We start from the raw sequence: 19,136 nt of genomic DNA, 5'->3' as shown, positions 1-19,136 counted from the left end.
CATGTATAGGAACAAAAAGGCTTGACATGGTAGAGTTGACAAAAAAAAATAAGTGAAATGAAAACAAACAAACAAACAAAAACACAATTCCATTGACTTTTGATGTGCTTATTCTTCAGTATTTGCCTCCTTGCAACAGTGCCTTTTACTGTACATGTTTGATTGACGTGTTTATCCTTCATTTGGTTCATTTTCAATGCCAGAGATGACCCCACAAGTGCATACCAATAATAAAAAAATATCACTTAACTTGTTTGGTCATAACTTAAAATAAAATATGAGGTTGCACTTTACAAAAAGTAACAATAAATCAGTCACTCAGGCCTGTCCAGTAAGTCCTCTGTTTTAAATTTAATCAATATTTCTCAAGTTTTACCTATGAATATATTTTAAATCTTATCAAATCAATGTCACAAAAGATTTTACTTTTCAATTAAGACTCAGATACACAAGGTTGGAATAATAATAATAATAATAATAATAATAATAATAATAATAATAATAATAAACCCTCAGAGTTTGTAAAACTTCTGATTTTACACAAAGCGTAGTCTAAAATCTAATCCTTTAATATATAATGGCTGTATGGAAATGCATACCAATTTTTTGAAAATGGCAAAAAGAAAATATTGTAGAAAAATACTTGTTCTAACATAGTCTCACTGAAGGGAAATCGAGTTAATGTAAAGTGCAACCTGTTTCCACATTAATATACACAGCCGCACACAATCTTAAAGCCAATAAGAGTGAAATGGCCATTACAAGAATGAGAACAATTCAAAAGAATATTTTTATTCAACATGAATTAAAACATTTTTTGCTCAAACGATAATGAACAGACAGACACTGAATCCCAGAGTTTCCACAAATGTAAAATGACATAACAGTTGAAAGAGGGAGACTATTTTTCAACATGGGGTGGGTAAGCAAAGCGTAACACACAGTAAACCATGCAAATGTTTGATGAATGACAGATGTTCAGAGAGTATATGTCAGGTGAATAGAATAAATGATTGATGAACATGTTTTGTCAGGTAGATCTCTGTCTATACTATGGGTATATGAAAAAATGTGTACACTGCATAAAGGGACCTTTAGACACTAAAGCTGATTAAAATCACATAAATATCTGAAATCAATTAAAAATTTCATGTAAGTGAAAATGGCAAACTCACTCGCTGCTGGGTCGGTCAAATAGCTGTAGCGCTTACGCAAAGCTAAGGAGGCAAAGGTATGACGTCGCTCTGGCTTTTCAGTCTGAAACAAACAAAAAAAGAACAAAAGATGCTTTAACATAAAAATATTGTGAAATGCTATTCTAATCTATCAGAATTAGATCTAAATGATAGTGTTAACTCGTTGCAGTGCACGGACACTGCGCTGTTTTTAGTGACTGCATGCTGTTAGTCCTGGCACAAGGAGGCACAGCAGGTGTACTGTAGTGTCTACTCTGGGGAGTAACAGACTGTTTTCCTACATCTCTTCACTCACTGCATTTCTCAATGTCATTGCAATGAAATAACTACAGACAATACGTGCTTTGTCTGTAGGCCTACTCCAGTAAGTGGTAGGCACAGGCAAAATCCAACTTCCAGATAGGTCTGGTATCTTAAACGAATGTCCTCTTATCATGAAGATGCCTTCCTCAGGTCATCATTAAAAGTGGTACTTTCTTAAAATTCCAACAATAGTGGTAATTGGGTCAAATTTTAATATTAGCACAGTGGTACATATTCAGCCCAGTCTCTAGGAGTTATGTTCATACTGGACAATTCTTTTACATGATTTACAGTATACGCCAACATACAGTGCCAATGCAGTCAGTAGTGTGCCCTTTATGTAACAACGTGGAAAGTGAAGGAGGGGAGGCTGGTGTGATGAGTGTGAGTCTAGTGGTGTTGGTTTCTGAAAGTATGACCACAACCTTTTGCAAGCTTTAACCAAGTAGCTTGCCTAACTTTAACCATACTGTAATCACACTGTAGTTGCAATGTGTGCTTGTTTTTGGGATATATATTTTCATGCTGGCACTTCACATTCAAAAATACTGTCAGTGAACATAAACTGGGTGCTGCATTGTCCAATATCAACATTCAGTCTGGCGAGTGGGTTGATATATTTATATAGAAGGAACATAACACACATGGTCACTACAATAAATGTAAATACTCAAACACAGAAACAGCCTTATCTTCCCTTGATCGAACTTTTGCTTTGACATGCAGCGGAGAGAGTTAATATTCTCTGTTAAACACAAGCCAAGGACAATGGTGAGGAAGGGAAACCCCAAATACAACAAAATGACTAAGTAGACAAATGATAAGAGTTAGGGTTTCATCTTTGGCTGACAAAAGATACCATAGTCCTGTGCGAAACTTCCTATGAGTTAATAGTAAGGATGGAGACATGGTGATATCCTGTGGAACATGTATGGAAAGGAAGAGAGATGAAAAACAAGCTGAGGCGTGGCACAGCAATTGGCTCCAGTGGATTTGGGATGAAGACAACAATAAATAAATCCTTGCTGATTGCAACAACTGCCATTTCCACTCGTGCACTACAAGGGGTCACTTCAGCGATGACGTAGCTGTGTTCATGAAAACGTGCATCTTTCACACCAAGGTACCGTACTGAGACAAAATATCTGCGACACGTATATTTACTACAGCATTTGCAGTAAAGCCAACAGAAAGGACGACAAAGAAGAAGCAGTTCCATGTGATGATGAAGAATCTGTTTTACCTCATCATCAGGATCAGACTCCATATCCTGTGGTATTCCAAGATGCATTGCAGGAGAGGAGAAAGATGACACAATGGAGAGCAGGGGCGTTATAGTGAGCGGGGAGGTGGAAACAAAATTCAGGGGATGAAAATGGAGCAGCAAAAACAACAAAAGGCATCAGAAAAAATCTTTGGGATTAATACAAAATAAACAGCAACGGAACAAAAGCAAAAGCAAAATAATTTCAGTTTCTTGTGATCCATCAACACCACAACAAACATACGAATGAGAAGTGTCTGGATTTTGATTTTTTTTTTTTTTTGCAGAATTGGTGTGTGCCCACATTAAGCCAGGCAATAGAACAAAGCACGGTGTGGCTGCATGTGTACGTTGTGGGGTCTTATGACTGGCACAGGCTTTAACACTAATAAAAGACACAAGCAGCAGGCAGTCATTTCTAGACCAAATGAACTTCAATGGCTTCTCTTGATATCGGGACACTTTCTGTATTTCAATTTCATTTACATGTAGATGATGTGATATGGCCTAAAAGGGTGACCTCTTCAGACATGGTGATCCTACCTTCTTGTGGGATGGCAGTGTGATATTCAAATTGCATATGGCAGTCTGTGGAAGGCCTTTGCTGCTTTTAGGCTCTCTCAGGAAGGAGAGGCGGCCACATGGCTCCTGGCCCATATCTCTGATCTGCAAAAAGACGGCAAAAAGGCTGCATCACGAGTCGACCGTGACAAAGAACAACCCAGCATACAGTATAAAGATATAAGGATGTATTTGTGAGTGGGCATGCACGTTAAAAGACGAGGGCAAAAGTTGAGTTACAGAGTGTTTCTCTTATCTGAGAGAATAATCAACATTCACTTTCACTTCATACAGAAAGACACTGTGGTATTTTCACTTTCACAGGCTGTGGACCAAAGGAAATTCCTACTGCTATGAATATTAGCTAATGAGGAAAGGATGATCATTGCGGACATAATTTAATCAGCAAGGCAACCAGAGTGAATAAGAGACAGTAAACACTAGCAGAGAGAGAGAGAGAGAGGGTGCATTTCATACCTTAACATTGAAAGGAAGTCTGTTTTCTTTGAAGGAGTAGAAGTTAAAAACCAACTGCTGCCCACTTTTGGTGAGAGGGGACAGGTTGCCATAGCAGTCCACATGGATAGGCTTGCCCTCGAGAACCTACAGAAATGAAGTGGCCCAAAATAAATAACATAAATACAATATAATGGATTTATTAATTTTTCAGTTTGTTACATGGAGATTCCACCGGGCTTCGCTGAGACATGGTTTTGTTCTGCACGGCTTCATACCCCACTGACTATTTCAGAAGCAGAGCTTTTTTCCTGCCTGATGTTCATGCTTCTAGCGCAGGTGAGAAGGCTGCTTAGTTAAATAGTTTCCTTTTTTTTTGCTTGTTTTAATTATTTATTGTTGGTATATGAGTCAGAGTCAGCACAAGGTGTTTTATTTTGAAAGTGGACCAGATTCTCTATGCCGTTCCTGTGTCTGACTTCCTGCCTGGCTTAATCTGATCTGTGCAGCTTGATGCAGCTTCCATCAAAAATAGACTAGGTGGGTATCCCCCCCGGAGCAGAGCGGAGAGCCGCTGTTCTGAAACATGTTGCGGTGCTTTTGTTGGAAAAACAAGCATTGCGTGGAACGGCTGCGATCAGCCGGAGCAGCCACATCATAGCCAGAACACGGTGCAGCTATGCCCGGTGGAATTTGCGGGTTAGACCCACTTATTGCAGCATCAGCAAGTCCACATGAACATACAACCCCACCTCAATATCTTTGCTCCGAGCCACTTCCTCAAAGTTCTCCTGCTGCTCGAGCGTCTTGTCCACCTTGTCGTCTGTCATGCAGAAGCAGCGCAGGCGAGCCTCAATGGCGTCGTTCATCTTGGCGAACACCACAAACTTGGCCAGGTACGGCACGCAGATCAGCTCCCGGTATAACTGAGACGCTAGACTCACCGTCTCAGGAATCTGGTGACAGTCTGCGAGCCAGAACCTGAGGTGAGATCGGAGGAAAGAGGAGAGGGGGGGGGGGGATAAAATCTGGAAGTCAGCCAGGTGAGCAACAGCCTAAATCTGCACATTTAAGCCACTTTTATATCACACATTTCTCAAGACAGGTGACCATCTTAAGGAATAAATCAAACAAGCTGGGCTGTTCTTCTGAAGGGTGAACACATGACAGCTGTGTAGTAATCTAATTACAGAGCACCAAAGGGTGTTCATTTAATGGCAGGCTGCACACTCGCCGCATGATTCAAATCTGGTTAGGAAGAGACTTCATGACTTTGCGTACCGTAAGCAAGGAGTTCACGTGCTGAGGTCAGTTCAGCAGCCTGATTATATGTGTGGTCAAGGTGATTTTGTACCGCTTGCGTAAATGTGTAAGGAAGGAGGTGTTAGTATGCAGGGCCACAGAGAAAAATGTTTGTTTAAATAGAGAGTCTGTAGAGAAAACCACCTACCCGACCACCTACTAGCAACAGGTTAAATTAACCAATAACATGCAGAATCAGACAAGAGGAGAACTCGCTCTGTGTAGGAAAAAAGGGAGATGCTGAAGTAAAAACTGTCCATTCAAGTGCCAACTGACAGTTATTTGAGTTTTCCTCTTGTGATAGCTTCACTGACAACTCCTCGTTGCTTTACAGTTCTGCACTGTCAACATTTTGAGGCCCACTGAGATGCAGAGATTTAAAATTCCTTGCATTTACTTGTTGTATCTTCCAGTGGTAGAGTGAGTGGTCAGACTCCAATTAACTATTCTTTTCATTAGCCATTAATCTGCAAATTATTTCCTCAATGATTAATTTCATGGGTCTTAAAACATATTTAGTTTACAATTAAACAAAAATGACAAAAACATCAAATGCATACATTGTGTATGTATGTCTCACCTGGCCGACACATTTGTGGTGAAGGAGACGCAATCAGTTACAAAGGACAGTGGTGTGGTCCCGGTGATGTCCTCCCACTGGGCAGGGGACGTCCCTCCTGTGTGAAACAGCAGCCAAAAGATGAGCTCACTGCTTTTCCAGCCTGGCCAGTGTTTTAGCTTTCATAATCCTCGTCCTTTTATCTTCTCAGCTCTTCATCTTCCCTGTATCGATCAGCAGCTTCTGACATCAAAGTAGGCCTGATGTGCCCACGGCTATTCAGCTCATGGTGACTCTGAGTTGCTAACTCTGATTCATGTATAATAAATGGATAAACAACTATGTCTGGTGTCTCAAATAACTTTTATTAGCATCAAGTGTAGAATGACTGCAAGACTACTTGCGTGAAATTACTCATTAAACTAGTTAGTCCTGCAGAAGCATGGTGGATAGAGGCAGTGTCAGTGTTGCCATGCTCTAGTTATTTCGAGGGCTACTTGCCTGTGATGCTGCAGAGCAGGCGCAGGCAGGGTGCAGAGTCGCCTCGGTGGCCGCTGGGATGGCCTTCTGCAGATCTAGGGGGGACAGGGATCGTCATCGTGATCGGCTTGTGAAACTTCCTCCTCCTGGGCTCCACAGTGACGATGGGGCTGAAGGTGGCTCTGTTCCCAAGGACCGCTCTCACCATGTCATCTGGCACAGGCTGGGCCTAAACACAAACACAGGAAGACGGAGAAAGAGAGCCATAATGTTTGTTTGTTGATTAAACTTTGAGAAACAGTCCGCCAAACTATTCCTGAGCATTCCGGGAAATGAAAGGATGGAGGCGGAATCAAATATTCAACCAAAAATAGGTCACGTATAAATAAATAATAAGTCAGCGAACAGTTTTTGCAACAAAAATGCAAAGTCATGAAACAGCTTAAATTTGAGCTGATCCACGGAGTCCTCCTGTACCTGCAGGCCAACACGGATCCTCTTGGTGAGCGCCCCCTGTGGGAACGAGGCCTGGACCATGGGCACGGTGCTGCTGGACAGCAAGCCTCCGTCAGGACCCATGTGGTTAGACTCCTGCTTGATCCGCGACACCACAGCAAAATACTGAGGAAAATCTCTGGTGACAATGCGGCAAATGCGCTTCTTCTCTAACTCAGCAGGACTGTCCAGCTCTGTGACGGAAAACATCGCTTTCAGAAATGCGGTTTAAAGCAGGCTTTTATTGTTATTGTCTCTTTCCGAAGAAGCCCTTAAATACAAACTCTGTCTTTATGAATGCATTTCAATGTAAGGTCATATTGAGGTATGACATTCTGGTCAGTGTCACTATAATAGAGGACATTAAATAGGCTAAACAGATTGAATAAAACAGAAAAAACATTCTTCTGTTGTGAAAATCTGACTTCCTGGGTCACCATCTGACATATTGCCCTGGGTTATGTATTATAGGTTTTTCCTAAGTGGTTCAGTTCACCTTCACTCATTTACTCATATTAGGGACAAAAAACCTGTTGGACCAGGCTGAACAACCTTTCCTTTACCTTCATCCATTCCAGTAAGCAGCTCAGTGAGGTCCTCTGGTCTGGCGTCAGACTGGTGCTCCTTCCACGTGTCACCATTTTCACTCCTCAGCACGATCAGCTCCCTCTCTTTCCCCCGCATGGAACCAAAATGAGGGATTTCCACGATCACAGGCCTGACAGAGGCAATACAACACAATAAAACAGTTTGAGGAAATACTCAAAGCATAAACTTTAGGTTTATCTGAGAGAGGCTCTCTGTTTTAATGAGAATTTCTGGTTAATTAGCTGCACTCTAATCCATAACCATTCTCTGAGTCATGATATTTTAAGAAGATATTGATATTGAAAATATCCTCTGTGATTCGCCCCCTGCTCTGCTGAAAACTGCAACTCATCAACACAGGAAAAAAGAAGTCCCAAACGTCCTACCCAAGGAACTGAGCCCCAGCCGGTCCGACCTCCACCAGGCGGCTGACCAGGCCCTCTCCCTCCACCATGGGCGGGGGGTAGGCCAGCTTGTGCCTTTTGGCCAGGCGGCAGGTGATCCGTGTGGGTGCCGTGCACTTCCTGGGAGGAATGATGATGCGCATGCCATTGTGGCGGCTGCCTCTCATGGAACCACCTCTGGCATCCACCATGAAGCTGACCAAGAACCTGCCAGATGAAGAAGAACGATGTCAGAGGAGGAAAAGAAATCACAGACAGAGAGAAAGATAGACAGAAGCCATACCACGGACACAAGTGAGGAGGACGATTCCCATGCTGTGATCACCGTACACCCAAACAAAAGTAAGGAAAAGGGAGAAAAGAAAAAATAGAGAAAGAGCAAAAGGAAGAACGATAGAAAAAAAAGATGCTTTGAGTTCTGAGAGTTGGCAGTTCTCACCTTCACCTGCCTCGATTTAGAACATTAACGGCTGTCTGAAACTAAACGGGGTGCTAATGAAGTTCAGAGTTTAGTTTCCAGCTCTGAGGCTGAAGGTGAGACTGTTGCCAATGCTTCAGTTCCCCTAAAGCAGCATTCAGTGATCAAATATTAAACACCTGCACAGATGTTTCACCGACATCGGGTTAATGTGATTAATACAGTGTGCGATGTGTCCCATTCTTCAAATTAAGAACACTGGCATGACATTAATATAAGTATTGACACAAGTAAAGAGTGAGGATGGAGTGGGGGTGTGGGCTTAGAAAAAAATTAGTTTATGCACTGTTTATGAGCAGTCCTTATGCCTAAAGCCAGATGTGGCTTGTGTTGTGTTATTGGTTGCTTTTCCTATACTGTGTGTTGCAAATAGCCTGTAAGGTTTTGAGGAAGAAAAAGAGAGAGAGAGAGAGAGAGAGAGAGAGAGATGGCACGTCAATGAAAGACTTCCAAACACGCTGACTACACACTTCTAATATCTAGGCAGTGCAAATGAAACACCAGACCACACGGATGAGCTGAGCACAGACTGGAGGAGGAAGAGGAAGGCTAATAAGAGGAGAGAGAGTGACGAGATGAGCGGGGGAGACAGAGGTGGAGGAGTGAGTGACATCACTGCGGCATCACGGGTGAAAGCAGCGAACTCAGTCATCACCTGGAGTCATACTGAGGGAGCGGGGAGGAGAAGCTGCAAAATAAACACATGGAGGCAATGCAGGAGGCAAACCCCCAGAACCTAGTTTTAGTATCAGAGTTTCAGTCACTGTTGGGATCTGTAATAACTATGGAAGATGAAAGAAAGATTCAAAACCACAGGGGTGGAAAATCAAGGGAACGGAAAACATAAAACACACCGGGGACAAAACGACAAAATAATATGTGATAATGAGACAAAAATAGAAATAAAGAACCATAACGGCACATGACAGATCCCAGCATTTCATTACTGTTAAAAGGAGGCAATAAGTTCTGTGCAAAGACAGCGCTGTTAACATTTGATAACGTCATATATTCAAAGTAAGCAAAATCTTATCACTTTAACCAAATGGAGCATGTGAGCCATGAGTCTGCACTTTGTTTCTGCCGTGACAGAAACAGAGCGCGTCAGAGAACGTGGCGCATGACTTCTGGAACATGTCCTTCGACTTATGGTGTGACATGAGAGCTCTGGAGGATGAACTGTGTTGTTTGCTGCTGTAACGTCATGTGTACAGTAGCAGCACTGCAGAAGTCCCCCACAGCCCTGCACCTTGTCTGCATCAGTGCTGCAGGGTTTGCTGAATATTGACTCTTAGGGGGAGAACAAAGGACAATACAACAGTTGTGTGCGGTAAGCATATAAAACATGTGATTTCTGAACCGGTGGATGTACAAGCAGTTTATGTGTCTGTATACACGCACTGAGTTTGCGCATGTTGTTTCTGTATGCTGGTACAATATATCTTGACAGATAAGAGGAGACAGTACAGCTGTTCTTACCCAGAGTGAATGGGGCTGGACACAGTGTTGTGGCTGTGGTCCATGGTGTCCGGAGTCCAGCTGTAGCGCCGCATACACTCCGAGCTGTAGTCTCTGGTCACAGCCAGGTGCTGGTGAGGAGGATAGAGAGGGAGGAAAGGCAGCAAAGATTGAAGGTGAACGAAGGGTGTGAGGAACAACAAGGATGAAGAGGAAAAAGTCAAGATGGAGAAGATGAGAACGATCGAACGCAGGCGAGTAAATGAGCAAAACAGAGTGAGGAGAGGGAGACAGAGGCGAGCTAATTATTAATCACTTCACGGACGTAACAGTTAACAGCTGTGACCCTCTCTTCTTTTTTCACATCTCTGGAGTCGTGCATGTTATGGAGCAATGAGCTGATAACATTTACAGCTTCTTGACTCATATTTCAACAAAACTTGTAACCATTATCCACTGTCTGACCACAGTCAGGACAAAAAGACAACAACTGTAATAAATGTGCTACTATAACTGTGCTGTGGCGCTGAAATGAGCAGCGATGAAAAAAACGGAAATCAGCTGTAATGGATCGTTATACATGTGAATCATGGGAACTCATAAAGAAGCACGGGAGCGACCGTTCAATAAAACACAGTGGTAATGGGATGAGATGAGAGTGGCGCAGACCCAAAACAAACGAATGCACAAAGACCAAAACTCAAGACAAATGTGAGCTGAACCACCGAGACGGAAAACGTGAGGGATGAGTCTGACACCCATGAACATTTTATACCTTATTGAGCGGGTCGACCAAGTAGGAAATGTCTTTACAGACACTCTGAAGCTTAGGGGAGAAGAGAGACAGTTCAGAAGTCACGCTGAGGCCACTGTGTGGTCCAGACAAGTGATTTATGGTGCTTTATTTCACTAAAGGGTCCAATTTCCACCAAAGAAAACATGATCTTATCTCTGTGAAGATGAGACCGACTAGATTCAGGCATCTCAATGCATTCAATCCCACTATTGTAGCAGGTGTGATTGTAACCCAAACTTCACAGATCATATGTAGCGGATTATAGTACGATGAAACTGAAACCGTGTATTTTCAGTTACATATCATTTTAATGGGAAGCTCCTCAGAAGTCCAAGACATTTGCTCATTTTGTAAAAGAAGAGAGGTGAGGTAAGTGCATATTTTGGCCATGTATAGTTTGTAGGTTATATTACTAGTACTGTTCATAATGTAAGAGGTTACAGCCCTGTTTTCACTCCTCACCGTCAAAACAAGTGTTGGACGGACGAGACAAGCTCTGCAGAGCTTTTTTCCATGAGAAAGCAGAAGGGGGGGCTCCCAAAGCCCTTAAGTTTGAATAAACTCCTCGTCAAGGTGCTGTACGCTCACCCTCAGCACTTTGGCAAAAGCAAGCACGGCATCAGCACTGCTTCTGTTATGACCTTTGTGCAAGACAAGGAAAGCTACCTTGCTTCCTGCTTTAATTCTACTCAGCCTGTTTTCACAAGGCCACTGACAATAAGACAGCTAAAGCTTGACAAGCCGCCAGCTAAAGACACCAAAGAAGGTGATCAGAGATTGAGAAAGAGAATCAGGTTTGGTATAAACAGTCAAAACGGACGAGAAACAGCAGAGAAAAGATGAGGAGGACAAGGAACGGATCTTACCGTGTCCTTTGTGGGGGCCAGGATCTCTTCAATCATCATGCTGTCCCGTGCGAAGGAGCTCCGGTTGAGTGTGTTGGACCTATCCGAACTGAAGGAGCGGAGGCTACATGTTACCACGCAACCCAGTGCCGCGGGCAACAACAAGTGACGGGCAGGGGAACACGACATAAAACAAAAAGCAAGGAATCCATTACTACATGCAACCTCCAGGGAACCAGTTTTCTTACTGGACAGAGAGAGTCCGACAGTAACAAGTGGAAAGTAGAGAGAGGCGGAAGAGCCCGCGGTTGAGCAAGGATCAGATACCGCAGCAGGTTATTCAGAGATGGAAATGAGTGTGAGGTCAGTTTGTTTGCATCATGAGATAGAGGGGAAAGAGGACGAGACTGAGAGATCATTTCTACGTGAAGGCGTGGTCGGCGTGCATCACGAACACGGATGTAACTAAGTCTATCCAAATGATGACATATGACAGAGTAGTGGACTGTGCAGATGCGCACCTGGCTGCCAGGTGAGAGTCACAAGAAGCGGCCGTGCAGCTCTTTTATTAAGAGCAGCAGAAATAAGACTTCTCCGAAGTATATCAAACTGTTAAATCCCTCCTGAGCTGGAAGAGCGACATCGCTTTATTCTAAGATTAGCAGCTGACCCAGACCTGTTTCAAGGTCTGCTTCAAGGAGCAGCGACACACAAAAGGGAAGCTGGTCTTTTCTGTCTGCCTTGCTGCAGTCTGCTTTATGGCCGTGCGTGTGGTGACGTGTGCCTATTTTTGCAGCCACTCACTCGATGCGGTGCTGTGGATTCCTTTCAGGGCTTTTTTTTTTTTTTTTTTTTCTTGTGCTGTTTTTGCTACGGGGATTTGATCAGCGCAGAAGAGCTGAAATGTTTGCGCGAACTCGCAGTCACTTGAAATCGGTGCGCTTGAGCGTGTAGAGGCACGTAAATAACATGTGCGATGTGTTTCTAAGAGGCTTCCAAAAAGACACAATCCCGGCGACAAAGCAGACAACTCCGAGTGCGTTACTGTATGTGTGTATCGATGTGTCCTGTGTGCGTGTGTGTGTGTGTGTGTGTGTGTGTGTGTGTGTGTGGAGAGGGGGGGCGGACGGGTCAGAGCGAGGGGGAGAAAATGCAGAGCTCAGCGTGTTTGAGTGGGCACACTATTCAGCACAGAGAGAAGCCTTTTATTCAGCACAGCCTGCCTACCCCACCATCGAAGTTACCAAGCAACTCTGCATGGCCTGAATGGACTCGCTGGCATGGCAGCGCGGTGCTACGACCCACACCCCCCTACCCCAACCCCCCCCCCCCCCCCCCCCCCCCCCACTGCTCATAGCCAGACTCTGTTTGTTCTTCACAGCTTCCTCCTCTTTCTCATTCTGTCCATCCTCCTCTCCTCCCTAAGCATGCCTTCTTTTCCATTTCCTCTATTTCTGCACGTCATGGCTCCTACCAGCACTCTGCTTTATAATGCTGCCTGCACTAGCTCTATTTCAGAGTCACGCTGCTCGGACTCGACTGTGTTTGCCCTTCATTTCACTCAAACGAAGACTCTTTCCACATTTTTCTCTACCTCGCTGCCTTCCTCTTACCCCCATCCCTCTCCGTCACCTCCCATCCTCTTTCCACACCACTCCGTTCATTTTTACTGTTCACGGATCAAGTCTGCCTTGATGCACTCCCACTGGCCAAACAACTTATTATTTTCATGTTTTTGTCAGTTTCCCATGCATACATATCTTAAATTAAGGAAATACACACTTGTTTTATTGTCTGACAAGATCTTCTTACCAGGCACTTTTTATGTCAGAGCATTCACTTTTTTAAAGTTTTTTTTTACCTTAATTATCTTAATAAGATCATGTTGCTTCTTCTAGATTTTATTACTGATACTGATTTAGGGCTGGGAAGGCTGGGAGGCGTCCGACAGAGAGGTGCTCCGGGAGGTGCTGTCTTCCTCCGACTGCTCTGTCTGCGTCTTTTTCTCCTCGTCTGACAGGCGGTCCACCAACTTTAGCGTCTGATACTGATTTAGCGCTTTGACAAAGTCAGAATTTCTTTGCATCCAGACAAATGTTCTTGTTTTTAGTTCTTTGAGACTCAATATCTTGTTTTAGAAACCTTGGTCAGTCAAATTTCCCAGCTCTGTTGGCAGATTATTTTGCTCATTTTAAGGAAAATTTCCCTGTTTTTTTCTTCTCGCTTTTGAGAGCTGATTTTTTGCAGTGCGATGGTGCTATGTTTTCAGCGAGGCGCCTGTGTGGACTCAAAGAGACAACTGTTTGAGTCTTTGTGCGTCCCTGTGAGTGTTTGCGCGTGAACACATCTGTGTATGTCTCCAATGATGTGTGTGGTGGATTTCTAAATTCCAGAGTAAAGTTTCCATCTCTGCAAACCATGAGTTAACCTCCAGAATCATCCCGAGTAATGCTGGGACATCTCCAATTGCTAACATAAAATAGGAGGATAAAAGGGATGGATTATGAATAAACGGATGTGTTTGATCCCTGGAAGTTACACTCAAGGGCACTATCAAAATATAGTGCCACTTGGTAAAAAGCCACATCAAAAAGTTAAGGGATTAGGCCACACAACCAAAAAAAAAAAAAAGAAAAAGAATAAAGGTACAGCTTTTATTTTCTCATTTCCAGCAAGTTTGCCTCTTTTCCACACCTGCAGCAAAAGGATAAATACATTTACAGTTTGCCGATATGATGGGTTTTTTAATGCGGACGAGTAAAGAAGGTGAATGGTGATCGGCTAAATGGATCTCACGTGACGGCAACAAAGTGACAAATCTGTGACCATAAACAGAGTAACAGCAACACTGGAAGGCACCAATGTGGAATGGATGACTTGTGGTTTGAGTTAGTGGTTTATGGGTGTGGGGTTAGGTAGCTCAGGGGTCACATGGGAGGGACACAAGTCGCAGCTAATGTTGCCTAATGCTACTACTACAACTACTACTCTTTTCTTACCTGATTCTAGGGCTAGAATGAGGGACAGGGTGCAGGAAAACAAGGAAAAGGACAAAATAGAAGAGTGAAAAGCAAAGCATTTTGAAGACATTCAAGCATGATGTGGCTTTCTTTTTTTCCCCCATATGACATTGATGCTGTGCTTTTGCATGGTTGTACTGGGCACGAGTGTTCCTAGGTAGTCACGAGTGTGCGCGCAGCCCAGTCAAAAAGCAAACCATGCAATGTCGATGTCATAAACAGAAAGGTAAGGAAAAGGAAAGAACTGGCTCAGCATCGGACATTCATTGATCAATAAAATACAGAAGGTCACAGCATTACATTCACACCCCTGCAAAGAGACATTTCAGGATCTTACAAACTGTTCTTCTACTTCACATGCAGTAACAGAAGGGCAGCAGTATAATGTAACAGATTTAGTATTTGCAGTGCTACTTAGCAGCAGATGGTGATATTAACTTTATATGAAGAACCCTTTTTGTTCTAGAAATACCAATAAACTGTAAACAGTATTAACTGAAAAATAATTCAAAATAAGTGAAAATTCGGTCTCTCCAATATGGCCAACAACCTCTTGCATTTTCATACCATTTTAATATTTTAAACAGCTGACAACTATTCGCATGATCCAGTCCATTAACTCTTTCCACTGCCAACCCATGAGGCTCACCAAACAAGCTTGTTTACATGGAATCTCTCCATCTAATTCAGTGTTTCCCCTTGTTTGCTGTGGCCCGCTGATGTAAGCAGCTTCCTGTCACTGTGAGCCTTGTTGTTTTTATCAATGCAACCATCACAGTGCATCTGCCATCTGTTAGTGCGGCCACAATACACTGTGGAGCTGCACAGCACTTGTCCTGTGTGCCGCTGATGTGTTTTCACTGAAGCCTGCCAGTTTTCCACTACATGCTTTGTCTGCTATTTGAAACTGTGGTACAGGCCTGCGCCGAATCCTGATGTGCAGCTGTTCACCGAGAACATATCACAGTTCAAAGATACAGCTTACACCTCTTGTATTGTACCATGGGCCATTTGTAATCTTTGCCTGGGTTTGAATGAGGCCACACAAAATGCTGAATCATTATGTCAGGTTGAATCATTAGATGGCAACTTTCCAGCTGCTTTCTCTGGCAATTTCCATTATTCTGTTTGTGTGCGTGTGTATCTGTGTGTGTATATACGTGTGTGTTGGAGGGGCTGTACATTATATAATCAGTTCCAGTCCAACATACATTTTACAATCTAGAAAAAACTGCACATCACATCAGAAATTGCATCATAAATCTGTGTGCAAAGGGTGAACAACCACAGCATCAGTAGCACTTACACACTTAAATTACTGTAGTCAGACAAACATCATGTGGCCACAATATTCTGAGGACAATCTGGCCCAAATAATTGACAGCACTGCACCAGAGTACATCAGCGGTTTTCATAGGTGTGTGATGAAAATGACAGGTGCTTACCTGGCTGAGCGGGCTCCTATGCTGAAACCCATGTACCCCTCCTGAGGGAGGGAGTCATCCCCCAGCTCTTTGAGGTCCTGAGGCCGCAGGTACTTGTCCGTGTCCCCAGTCATCGCATCCTCACCTGGTGTGTGCGTGTGGGGTGAAATAATAAAATCCTGTTAACTTCAAAAGCTAATCCGGCAAAGAGATGCGATGCGGCACCTCGGGATGAAAAACAAGCCCTCACTGCCGACATCAGTCCGTCACTTATTTGATTATGGTACTTATAGGAGGCCTTGGCTCGTTTATCAACACCACTCTGTCGTCAGACCAAACACAGCTCACTGCAACTGCATAGCCCCCCTGCAACTTTTCTTTTTGCCTATTCATCTGCCTGGGCTGAACAACAACATGAAGCCGGAACACACAGCAGCGCGGATGCTTGACTGTTTCTCAGGTGAGACAGTGGTGATGCCATCAGAGGCAGCAGCAAAGCCACTTTGCGGTATATCTGGAGCTGCCCTGCAAAACCAAACGCAGCTCCTTTCACAACACTCAAACACAGAGCGCAGCAGAGGGTTTAACAGCCACCAAAGCCTCAGCACCATAAGCAGAGAATAAGCGGAAAGTGCACAACCGCACCGCACCTCGATCGGCGGACCGGTGGACGATGACACGCCGGTCAACGAAGCCGGCGGAGCGGCTACCGTGCTTCCCCTTCTCCCTCATGTCCGGCTCTGTCCTGCCTGCAACACTCTGCTCCTTCACCGCAGCCCCTCCCCCTACCTTCAATACTGCCGCACTCCGACCAGACACCAGCACCAGTGTCAAGCTAGATGGTATTTAAAAAACGTGTTTCCGGTGTTGCATTTCAAAATAAAACGAGCGGTGAAATGGTTTTAGTCGTCAAACCTCACCTATGACGATGAAAACAGCTAACCACCTATCACTCAACACTCATGGAACCACGTGACAAAGTCAACTCCCGAGCAACATGGTTACATTAGGCAGCTTTAAAGTTCACTTAAAAGTTTAAGACATATATTGTCCCCATGTTACATTCATGTGCTTCCACTAGATTTTTCTGGGTATCCGGATGTGCCACATTTACAGAGAGTTTCCAGAGGGTTTTTATTAAGAAGTGTAGAAAATTCTTTAGCAGCACAGCTCATTTTCTGTTTGCTCTGACATGTCCTTGTCCCTAAATGACTCTCAACCAAACTAAAGAGAATTCTGTGAACATTTTGTAATCATCAGCACAAGAGTGAGTTGACAAATGCATAACGTTTCCAATTATAACTAAACTTGTGGTATTAATAGCTGAATAAGCTGTGTACATTAAGTGTGTTTTCCACGTGGTGACTTTTGGTGGATGTTACGATAGAAAGTCAAGTCTGGAGCTTTCCAGGCAACTTTGTTCTAAAACACTGACACAGAATAATAACGCCACATTTGGGATTAATTTCCAAAACAATAATCCACACAAGAAGAATAATAAAACCACTGATTATGATTTTGGAATTCAAGGCAGCTGCGTAGCTATGGTTTGTCTCCTGGCGCAATTGTTATGCTTTTATTCTGATGGGGACACTGATCACATAACGTCCTGTGTTTTTCGAGCTGTCTCTATCTGAATTGACAAAACAATCGGCCCCCCGCTGCTGTAACAATGTATCGACGTCCCATTCAAGCTCACATAACCACCACACACACACACACACACACACACACACACACACACACACACACACACACACACACACACGTCCGTCACCGTATCAAATACTCTATTTAAAAAAAACAAAAAACAAAACAGAAACCAAATCCATCCATCTCCCTCATCCACTGCTACAAAACTAAAAACACTAAAAGATAAAAAATATGACACCACTTTCTGCCTTCAAAAGCCAAATAAAGACAAATAACTCCCTGTGAGCGTCTCTACTTACCTTTGTCCACCGCAGCCATATTGATCACAACTATTCTTCTAATTCCGGAGTTGTTCTATTTTTCTAAAGCTGCACAAAACGTTCCCAGGACGAAGAGTAACTCCAGCGAGAGACGAGGACTACCAAGTGGTCCATTCAGAGCCTCTGGTGCTGATGGAAAACGCTGCCCTCTCTTCACCCCACGCACTTAACTCCACTCGAACTTGCGCGTTTTTTCAGCTGGTGCGCACACCTCTGCCGCCTTTTCTCCGCAAAGAAACGCGACTCCGACTCAAAGTTTTGCGTCTCCTCGCTGCAAAACAGTGCACACAGCTGAGCCGAAACAGCGCAAGTCCAAGCCATCTGATGCGAGCGGCCACACCGGGGTTAATTCTCCTGCAAGCGGCTCAAAAAAAAAGCTCATCTCATTGGATTTAAAGAGAGAAAAGTCCCGGCGCGTCCCAGGCTCAACAGCATCCAACAACAAACTCCGGCTGCAGGGAGTGAACTGGGGCTGGAAGTGTTTACCGCTCCGTGGAGAGCACAGTCAGCTGACAGGCCGTCTGAGCGAATGCCTGGGAACCTCAGTGGAGGAGACAGTGACGGGGAGCAGAAGAAAACTCTCACTGAAACACTCCTGCCCTTTCCTCCTCCATGGTGGAAGTTACAGAGGGAGCCTGGCTGCACACCAAGCTGCGCGTGGGGCTAAAATAATGATGAAATAACCACAGCAGGCATCATTTTGCCTTTTTTTTTAAAAAACATCTTGAGCAACATTTCTCTGCCCAGCTCTTCCTTCTGCATGTTGCACACGATGACTAAAACTTGCACAAGAGGTGTTTGACAGTTACAGACCCCCAGAATACATTCTGTAACGCCAACTGTGGTAATTATATCCTGCAAGAGCAACTCTGACAGCAGAGTGCAACCACGAGTTAAGCTGTTCTCTAAAGATGGTACAATTAGTATAGCAATAGCTGTCCATAGAAAGCATGAGATGAGGCCACACACACTCTTTTGGGGACATCACATGTACTTACATTCATTTCCTGAACACTTACCCTAACCTTAACCTAAAGCTAATCTTACTCTATCCTTAACCCAAGTCTTCACCCTAAAATGTAATGATTTGCATCATGGGGACTTACATTTGGTCCTCATAAAGCAGATGAGTCCCCACAACACAAACAGATCTATGTACCCACAACGTGAGTGAGACACAAACAGAGGCACGCACACAGACACACACACACACAATAACTCCCAGGCAGACACCAGGAGTGACCAGTCACACTCGCTCTAACCTACGGCTTAACAGGATTGGCTTCCCTCATACAGGATTAAAGAGGGATATGGAAACTCTTTACTTCCTCTAACTCCTTTTACACACACACACACACACACGCACGCACGCACGCACACACACACACACACACACACACACACACACACACACACACACACAACTAACTGAAGCAAGTCTGGTGCTGCTACTATTGGTCAAAGTGAATATCAAGGCTGTGGTGCACAAGTACAATGCTGATGAATTATGCACACAGTATAAACAGTTTATGTG

General features: G+C 43.9%; 1 protein-coding gene across 40 annotated transcripts in view; it reads right to left on the bottom strand.

Moving 5' to 3' along the window:
- LOC139340857 (ankyrin-3-like) overlaps positions 1–19,136 on the bottom strand; it is a 125,261-nt gene that overhangs the window by 21,113 nt on the left and 85,012 nt on the right. For 20 of the 40 annotated variants that reach the window (XM_070976931.1, XM_070976930.1, XM_070976925.1 and 17 more), the window contains 16 exons: positions 15,651–15,774; positions 14,185–14,196; positions 11,207–11,309; positions 10,320–10,370; positions 9,566–9,675; positions 8,742–8,774; positions 7,591–7,815; positions 7,180–7,334; positions 6,599–6,810; positions 6,143–6,350; positions 5,663–5,759; positions 4,533–4,761; positions 3,802–3,927; positions 3,307–3,429; positions 2,743–2,769; positions 1,176–1,257 (listed from right to left, as the gene is read on the bottom strand). In XM_070976931.1, the coding sequence (XP_070833032.1) occupies positions 1,176–1,257; positions 2,743–2,769; positions 3,307–3,429; positions 3,802–3,927; positions 4,533–4,761; positions 5,663–5,759; positions 6,143–6,350; positions 6,599–6,810; positions 7,180–7,334; positions 7,591–7,815; positions 8,742–8,774; positions 9,566–9,675; positions 10,320–10,370; positions 11,207–11,309; positions 14,185–14,196; positions 15,651–15,774 (1,917 nt within the window). Of the gene's footprint in view, positions 1–1,175; positions 1,258–2,742; positions 2,770–3,306; positions 3,430–3,801; positions 3,928–4,532; positions 4,762–5,662; positions 5,760–6,142; positions 6,351–6,598; positions 6,811–7,179; positions 7,335–7,590; positions 7,816–8,741; positions 8,775–9,565; positions 9,676–10,319; positions 10,371–11,206; positions 11,316–14,184; positions 14,197–15,650; positions 15,775–16,279; positions 16,687–17,581; positions 18,557–19,136 lie in introns of those variants that run through there. The other 20 variants (XM_070976897.1, XM_070976898.1, XM_070976916.1 and 17 more) reach the window with 13 other exon arrangements.

This window comes from Chaetodon trifascialis, chromosome 13, assembly GCF_039877785.1.
Source record: "Chaetodon trifascialis isolate fChaTrf1 chromosome 13, fChaTrf1.hap1, whole genome shotgun sequence".
Classification (NCBI taxonomy): Eukaryota; Metazoa; Chordata; class Actinopteri; order Chaetodontiformes; family Chaetodontidae; genus Chaetodon; species Chaetodon trifascialis.
This window is presented reverse-complemented; position numbering and strand designations above follow the sequence as displayed.